Source organism: Bos javanicus, chromosome 29 (assembly GCF_032452875.1).
Source record: "Bos javanicus breed banteng chromosome 29, ARS-OSU_banteng_1.0, whole genome shotgun sequence".
NCBI lineage: Eukaryota > Metazoa > Chordata > Mammalia > Artiodactyla > Bovidae > Bos > Bos javanicus.
Window position 1 is genome coordinate 46,493,339 of NC_083896.1, and position 8,587 is coordinate 46,501,925.

At 60.8% G+C, this 8,587-nt stretch overlaps 1 protein-coding gene across 1 annotated transcript; it reads left to right on the forward strand.

Annotated features, from left to right (window-relative positions):
- The first annotated feature begins 1,983 nt into the window (after positions 1 to 1,983).
- Positions 1,984 to 7,883, forward strand: GAL (galanin and GMAP prepropeptide). The gene is made up of 6 exons (XM_061407233.1): positions 1,984 to 2,185; positions 2,438 to 2,518; positions 3,398 to 3,452; positions 6,187 to 6,273; positions 6,547 to 6,624; positions 7,630 to 7,883. Exons 2-6 carry the CDS (start codon positions 2,438 to 2,440, stop codon positions 7,698 to 7,700), a joined length of 372 nt encoding a protein of 123 aa, XP_061263217.1. The 5' UTR covers positions 1,984 to 2,185; the 3' UTR covers positions 7,701 to 7,883.
- The last annotated feature ends 704 nt before the right edge of the window (positions 7,884 to 8,587 follow it).

An 8,587-nucleotide genomic window follows, 5' to 3' on the forward strand; every position in this document is an offset into this window, starting at 1 on the left:
CAGCGGCACCCTGGCTGGGCCCCTGCCTACTCCCCAACCTGTCTGATGAGAGGGCATCCCCATTCTTCTCCGGTGAGTCGCAGAAAGCTGCCCTCGGCTCTTCTGCGTCTCAGCCCTCCGTCTGCCCACCACCGACAGCCTGCCAGAGCAGTGGTCCCCCTTCCCCCTTCCTTCCTTCAAAGGCACACGCTGGGTTGGCCAGGGGCTTCTGACATCAGTCTGTGATTCCTGCTTAGGCCCCCTGCCCCTTAGTGCCTTCCCACCCCAGGCTGCCAAGATAGGAGCGACTAGAAGTCAGATGTGCCCTGGAGAAAACACCCCGTCTTTCCCCATCGCCCTCATCGCAGCCAGGAGTGTCCCTGAGACCACTTACCAAGCCAGCTGCCCCCTGCGTCACCCCCCGCCCTCCAGTAAGCCAGGGTGGGCACTCAGCACCCCAAGTTAGGGCTTTGCTCCTTCCTGACCAGCTAGCTGGCCTGGACTGGAGGCCTCAGGTGCCCCACAGAAGCAAATGGCTCCCCCGGAGACAGTCGGAGCTTTCAGTCCTACGGTTCATGGGACTAAATGTAGGTGACACATAATGTATCATCATCATGATTCTCTCTCCTGAATCCTGTTCTCTCCAGAGTCCTCAATTAAGTCAATCGACCTAACAGTCAGCTGGGCAGGTGGGGACACAGCTGCACCCTCTTGGCAACCAGCTCAGCCACCGGCTGGCACCTTCCAGCAGGGGCCCCTCTGTCTGCCTCTGCCTGCTGCCACTGAGGACTTCAAAGGCCAGTAGTGCCCAGCCAGGTGGGAGAGGGGCTCGGGCAAATTTTCTCCTGATGGCTTCCTCCCTCCTTGGAAGCCTGGAGGTGCCCGGCCTGTGTGTCCTCAGCTGTCTTTGCAAGCAAAGCCTGGCCCAAGCCAAGGCGCATCCTGCAGTGAGCCACGGCCGGGGGACTGTTCCCAGGGGACTCTGGCCGCCTGTCCAGGGCAGCCGCACCCTGCTGTCGGCCGCCGCCCACCCAGCCCTTGGCCGCCTCTGGGAACCTTGGCCGGTCTGCTTCCAGGCCCTCAAAGCCTCAACCACTACCTAACCCTGCTCCCAAGAGCGCTGCCTTGTCCTGAAGGGCTGCAGGTACCCCTTCCCGCGCAGCAGCGCAGTGGGATGGAGGGGGGCGCCCACAGCCCTCAGGCCGGAGAGCCCACCAGCCCACAGGCCTAAGTGCGCTTGCGGATCCGCCCCCTTTTAGAAAAAGAGGAGGGGCTTCCAGGTGGGGCTAGTGGTAAAGAACCCACTTTGCCAATGCGAGAGGCTGGTTCGATCCCTGGGTCTGGAAGATCCCCTGGCGAAGTGGCTACCTAGTCCAGTCTTCTTGCTTGGGAAATCCCACGGACAGAGGAGCCTGGCGGGATACAGTCCATGGGGTCGCAAAGAGTCGGACGTGACTGAAGCGACTTAGCCCAGCCCAGAAAAAGGGGACCGGGGTCCGGGTAGGGAGGGCCACTGGGCACGGGAGGATGAAGCTGGGCGGGCTTCGGGCTGCTGTCCTTCCCCCATGGATGGCTCTCGAGGCTGAACCCGTAATCCTGCCGCTGCAACAGTGTGCGGGCTCGGCGGTGCCCAGGACCCCGCGACCGCGCCCAGCTCAGAGTGAGGGTTTCCGGCTGCGGAGTTCCCTGCGCAGGGGGCGCTGTGCCTGGCCCGGGGGTCGCGCTAACAGGCGTGGGGTCTCCGCCACGGTTGGGGGCTCTCCATCGCGGCGATGGGGGCTCTCCGGCCAGGTGCGGGGGTGGGTGCTTCTCGCCATCCCCGTCAGCCCCACTCGCAAGGCAGGACCACCGCGCGCCGCCCCCCCCGCCCCGCGGGCGCTCCGAGGCCCCCGGGGACTGAGTTCCGGTCACTCCCGCCCACTCGGGCGGGCGAGGACGCGGGAGGCGGGAGCGGAGCCCGTGACGCGGCCGAGCGGCTCCGGGATGCGCCGCATAAATAGTGGCGGCGGCGGCTCCCGGCGCTGACACGTCGAGGGAGCCCGGCCGCCCTGCGCTTCCCGCTTCCGCGTCCCCGAGGCCGCGCCATGCGGTGAGCGTCCCCGGCCCTGCCCCACCCGACTCGACGGACGCGCGGCCCCGCCGACACAGGACCTGCAGACACCCCAGGACCCGCAGACATCCCCCGACCCTCCGGGCCCCGCTCAAGGTACCGCGCCCCCGAGCTCACCCCACTTTTTCTCCGTGCTCCCCTTTCCAGAGCGCCCGCCGGCCGGTGGACCTTCCCCGGGGCCGGCGCGGCGCCTCCGCCCCTGGCCGGGCTCTCTCCTGGGCACCCTGGCTCCTGGCTGCTCCTCCCGCACCCGCAGGGGTGGGGGGGTCCGGAGCCCCAAATCGACGTGCGCCCTGGGGAGGGAGGCCGGTCTCCCCGCACCGCCGCCCACCGCCCCTTCCCTTGCAGATGCCCAGAGGCTCCGTCCTGCTGCTCGCCTCCCTGCTCCTCGCAGCGGCCCTTTCAGCCACCCTGGGCCTCGGGTCACCGGTAAGCGCTGGGCAGGGGCAAACGCCCCCCAAGCCGAGTCTCTTTCTTGGCAAAGGGGGGCGACCGCATCAGAACCAGACTGGGGGTGGGGGTGGGGTGAATGCCTTGTGCCAGGAAAAGAGCCATGGGTTCTGCCTCGGGGTGGGAGGCGGGTGTGGGGGCGTCGGAATACTGGGGAGTGGGGGTGGGGGGCGGCGCCGGGAGGGACCTGAGTCCTCAGAGCAGATGGATGGCGGGCGTTTCCGAGGAGATGCTCGCTCGGATCCTCCAGGCAGCAGCCTCTCCCAGTACAAAGAGCCCCTGGGTATGGACCACTAAATGGGGACCCTGTGAACCAGAGGTTAGTGCCTCAGACTAGTGAGGGGTGAACTCCATTTGGTTAAGTCCAGTGGAGCGTCAGTTACCCCGTTTGCCAGCTGGTTTTATCAGCACGTGTCTTCAGCATCATTTAAAGCCAGTGGGTACACTCGGAGTCCGTGGTCTGCAACTCTAAAGGAATTCTTGGATAAGGCAGGTGTTGCTGTTCTCCTGTTGAGCATAGCTTCCTGGGGTGCAAGTCTGGAATGTCTTACAGTTTCCCAAAGTACATGCATTATTCTAATTCCTGTATCCTGCCTGAAAAGTCTGGGTGAATTTCACTTAATGTCCTTCTAATTTCATTTAAAGCTCTTGCTTTAACAGTTTGCCTCTCTTAGCTTATTCTATGAGAGTCAAGAGTCTTTGTCATTGAAGCCGTGTGGCTAATTGAAGTAGATGCTGACTTCACAGGCTGCCATGGTGGGTTATAGGAGCAGAAGCTGCTGCTGGGGGCTTCTTTGAGCCATCGTGGCCTGTACCAGGCAGGATGCTTGCCCGCTGACCCCTGCCCTCCCGTTTAAGGTGAAGGAGAAGAGAGGCTGGACCCTGAACAGCGCTGGTTACCTTCTCGGACCACGTGAGTGAGGCCGGGCTGGCATCTCCGGCAAACCTGCTCTGGTCTAGCTGGCTGCGGCCCTGGTGCTGACCCTGCTCTTCCTGAAATGTGGGGGTCGCCGGTCATTGCTCCAAGCCCTTGATTTTCCACTGCAAGTTAGATAAAGGGACACAGGGGAGTTTTCCCTGAGACTTTGAGGCAGGGTGGGTTTCTCTGTAGGTTTAACTGAAGGGACTGACCCAGGCCCTTCTGAGGCCTCACCTTCCTCTGGGATTCCCAGCCTCAGAGCCTGTTCAGGCCTCCCTGGGTGAACGTCTCAGAAGGCAGACACTCCTTGGGGCTCTGTTCTGGGCTCTGTCTCGGATCCCTCCGTGTCTCCCTGAATGCTCCCGTCCATTCCTTGACCTGAAGAGGCCAAAACATGCTCACGCCAAGACTGAATGTCGATGGTTCTCTTTGCGCTCCGAATCTGCTCCTGGAGCCGTCCTGCAGGGTGACTGACCCTTGGGGTCTTATCTTTGATGTGACATCGTCTGCACTTGGTGTGAGTAATTTGACTCCGTTCAAGATGCAGACTTCAGTGAGTGTAGACTAGTGGGGGCCTTCAGAGAGTCCCAGTTCGACCGCTGCGTTTACGGGCAAGCACACAGACCCCAGGGCTCAGTGACCGGCTCACTGCCGTGGAATTCCTCAGGGGGCGCAGGAAGCGGCAGAGGTGGGAAGTGGCTCGCCTCCAGGCACTAAAGGGGACGCTCCGGCCCCCAGGCTGCATGCCGCCCGCCCCCACTCCGCTTCCTGCACGTCCTCTGTCCGTGGTGACCCCTTCAGGTTTTGTCCTCAAGGAGGGGTGAGGGGAGGCCTTTCACTTCCCGTCTCACCCCGCCCCTACTTTCAGACTTGCAGGCATGGTTTCGTTGAGGATAGCCATCAGCCTTGAAGAAACTCCTCCTCTGTTTATTTCCTGTTTTCCCACAGGAAAGGAGGCGAACAGCAGAGAGCTCTTGTCCCAATCCCTCCAGAGTCACTGGGAAGAGCCATCCCCATTCAAATGATCCTGGAAAGCTGTCTGTAGTTTTTAACCCCCGAGTTAAAGTACAGACTCTTCTGCCACTTCACATGGTTGTTTATCTGATCATCTGCAGGGTCTCTGAGAACCGGGCTTTGAGAAATGAAATGAAAACAAGGCAGGCCACAGGCAGGGTCCCCTGGGCATCTCTGGTCTCGGAACAAAAGCAGTGGCCAGTCCCCAGGGGTCTGGGCACTGTGGGTGGAGTGGCCTTGCCCGCTGAGCCCTCTGCAGCCCGGAGTCCCTTCCTCCCAAGAAAGCACCTCATCTCTGGTGCTTCTGGCCCCAAAGAAAGGAGGAGCCCGTGTTGAAAATGTATTTATCAAGGGCATCTGGGACTGCCCTGGTTGTCTGGTGGTTAGGACTCTATGCCTTCACTGTCGGTTCCCCGGGTCTGGTCCCTGGCTGAGGAGCTAATGTCCCACAAGCCGAGCAGCGCAGCCAAAAAATCCTGAGTCAGAAAACAAAGCTGTTTTTCACCATCAAGTTGGATCAGCAGAAGCTGTCCATCTACGCCAGCTCTTTGTCAGAATCCCTTACGACTTTGCACCGTGCTCCCGGCTTCTGTCGTCAGCATAGAAAACAGCAGCATGAGAATGTGTGTGCGGCCGAGGCCGGTCTGAGCCTGGAGGCGCCCGGCGGCCTCCTGACGCGCCGGGCGCTTGTCATCTCTCTGCACTGCGGGCCGAGGACTCCGTGGGAAGCTGCATCAGTTTGCGCTTGCCCAGGCTTGGAGGCGACCTGGTGCATCAGGCCCGGCAGCCGGAGACCATGGCGCAGGTCTTCTCCTTCACCTCGAAGGGCCCCAGGTCAGGCCCTTCCCTTCACTGCAGGCTGCTTGGTGCAGAGTCCGCATTCTTTTCCTTTATCTTTTTGGCCACGCTCTGCAGTTTATGAGATCTGAGTTCCCCGACCAGGGATTGAATCCAGGCTTTCAGCAGTGAAACCGCAGAGTCCTAACCGCTGGCCTACCAGGGAACTCCATCCAATACTTTCTTAGGGGATCTCTCTGCTTGCAACCTCAATTCCTGCTTTTCACTCCAGCCAACATGCATGCACGTGCACACACACACACGTAGACACATGCACACATTACGCACACACGTGTACACACATACGCGCACGCACACACATGCACACTCCACCTCCCTCCTGCCTTCTCGCCCCCTCCCTCCTCCTCCTCCTCCTCTCTGACTCTGTCTCTCTCTCCCTGGCTCCAGTCTGTCTCCCTCACAGCAGCCAGTGGTCTTAGAGAGATGAAGTCTGCTTTCACCAGAAGGGCAAATCCTGTGGCTCTGCCTGCCCCTGTTTTCAGGGACATAGGACCCCAGCCCCTGTCCTCTGCCTGGGAGGCACCCAGTTCAAACGCCAGCCCCCCTGGGGCGCCGTTGGCACACCCGCGCTGACCAGGCCTGGAGCCAGTGCCCTCCACTAGGCGCATGCTGGTCCCGTCTGGACCGGCGGCTCCCCTCCGGCTCTGCGGGCCCGCAGCCCCTGGATGGGAGCGGCGCCCTGGCCCTGGCACAGGTTCTCTCCTCTGGTTCCACGGAGAGTGGCCCTCCCTCTTCCACGGCGCCCCTGCTGTGCTTGGTTTGTACACTCTGGTTGTGTTGCCTGTCGGCGGTGAGCAGCCGCGTGTCCTGTCACGGCGACAACACTCAGGTGCCTTCCTCCCTGATTTGCCGACAGATGCGCTCGACAGCCACAGGTCATTTCAAGACAAGCATGGCCTCGCCGGCAAGCGGGAACTCGAGCCTGAAGACGAAGCCCGGCCAGGTGAGAGGACTTTAATCCCAAGGCACGCAGGGCAGTGGGGGTATTGGCCTCCTACCACCCCCAATCCACAACCGAGCCTGAGCTGGGCCCCACAAAATCTGTCAGCCGCCAGAACGAGGCACCCCAAACCTGAGAGTAAGATCCTGGGGCGGCCACAGGGTCTCAGGGCCTGCCCTGCTCTGGGAGGGAGGGAGGGGCGTCCCAGTGATGCCCCCAGGTGCCCAGGTCTAGGACGGGCACCCGGTCGTCACCCCTGCCCCCTCTGGTTTCTAGGAAGCTTTGACAGACCGCTGGCGGAGAACAACGTCGTGCGCACGATAATCGAGTTTCTGACTTTCCTGCATCTCAAAGGTACGTGAAGTACACCAAGGGGAAACCCCACCTCTTGGAAGCCTGTGGAGAAAGAATTCCATGGACTTCTCCTGGGGAGGAGCCGGGTCCACCTCACACCTAGTCCCGCTGGTGGGAGGGGTGACAAGGCTGGGGCTGGGACCAGCCACAGGGGGGCCGGGTTCACTTGTGCTGCCGACCCAGACTCCTGGACGTGGTGACGGCGGCTGTCCCTGTGGGGCCGCAGTCACTACACACAGCCAGGCTCTCCGCAGACCACCCGGAGCCCAGGGGCCTGGTTGCACTTTCACCGGGGGCAGTCTCCTGGGGGGCAGCTGCGTTTGACCCCCACAGCTCTGCAGCCTGGGATCTAGGCTCTTCCATGGACACTGCAGACGAGGGGGCCTGCCATGGCCCATCCCACCTTAGCCCTTCTGTGCTTGTGACTGCCATTCTTGCCCCAGTGAGAGTCTAGCCTTAATCAAAGCCGCCCTGTGGAAGGGGCTCTGAGAGGTCACCGCCGGGAGGTGGCCTGGGGACACAGCGGGACGCAGGCCACTCCGAGGCTCCAAGGGAGACACCAGGGTTGTCACTGTTTTGTTGTCTAGTTGGAAGAGCGACGATGATTTCTGGGTTTTGTCTTGATCCACTTGCTCTCAGGCTCCACTGCTTTTAGGGGCGGCTTAGCGGGGGAGGAGTTGGGGCGATTAAGCTTGCGGCTTTCCCTCAGAACCATCCATGGGCAGTGGGACTGTGGGAGAAGGACTTAGAAACCTCAGAACCAAGAGCCCAGTGGAGCCTCTGGGGAGACCTCTGTGGAGAAAACTGGTGACTCTTCCAGCAAGGGGCAGACTGACCCTTGTGGTTTATTTGTTCTGCTTGGAATGTTGCCACACGGAGCTTCTTTCCTGAGGGGACATTGGTTTTTATTACCCAAATGCATGCCCAGTGTGGGGGTTAACTGTGGCGCGTGCCTGATGCCGGGGTCGACGCGGGGGATCTGTGAGTGTGGCCCTTCCCCTGCAGACGCCGGTGCCCTGGAGCGCCTGCCCAGTCTCCCCACAGCAGAGTCCGCAGAAGACGCCGAGAGGTCCTGAGCGGGCTCCCGCGTGTCGGTCTCCCTGTGTCACGCGCAGTCGTGCTCCAGGAGGATGCCCATCGCATGGCAACCGCCCCATCCCCGCTGCCCTGATGCTGTGTCCGTACCATTTCAGGTTTTTCCCCTTTGGTCATAAGTTTCAGTGGCAAAATTAAAAAAAAAAAAAAAACCAGCAATGGCTTGTGATTCTCATTTCCTTCCAGGTGTCTGGCTCATCACCCCTGCCACCGATGCGTTTTTAAAGGACGATGCTTGTTTATAATCACGGGTATTGGATAAAACCTGTACCCTCTAATTCCAGAGTATCTAGGGTATCTCTGAGACACCTTCTGTTGTCACTCACGTTTAGGGAACAAAGTTGTCTTAATATGAAGCTGAGTCAAAGATAATTATGAAGGTAAATTTGTTTCTGAGACAGACAAAACCACAAACAGAACCCTGACCTCATATGGGGAGATGACATGGGGAGATGGGGGAAACGGCCTACCGCAGCCCTGAGCTTGAGCGGTGAGGAGTGACGTGGAGGCGGACGTGAGGGCTCGTGAAGGTGAAGGGCGGCGAGGGGCGGCCGCAGTGCAGGGGCCGCACGAGGCGGGCACCGCCACACAGCACCGCAAGTCGCGTGGTGGGTCAGGCGGCCGCCATCCAAGACACGGTGGCTTTCCTCTGGATCAGGAGGTGCGCTAGGTTGATGCTGAGTTAAGGACAGCGCATGGGGACTAAGAGTAGAAATCTTGGTCTTCCTACCAAAGACCAGAGAAGGAAACAGGTGATGGCGCGAAGCCAGACAGTCGTTCAGTGCCGGCTCGTGGGCTGTTTCTCAGGAGCCCGAGCAGACCTGAGGAGGAAGCGGGGTGGTCTTCCCGCCATCTCCGCCCCAGCAGC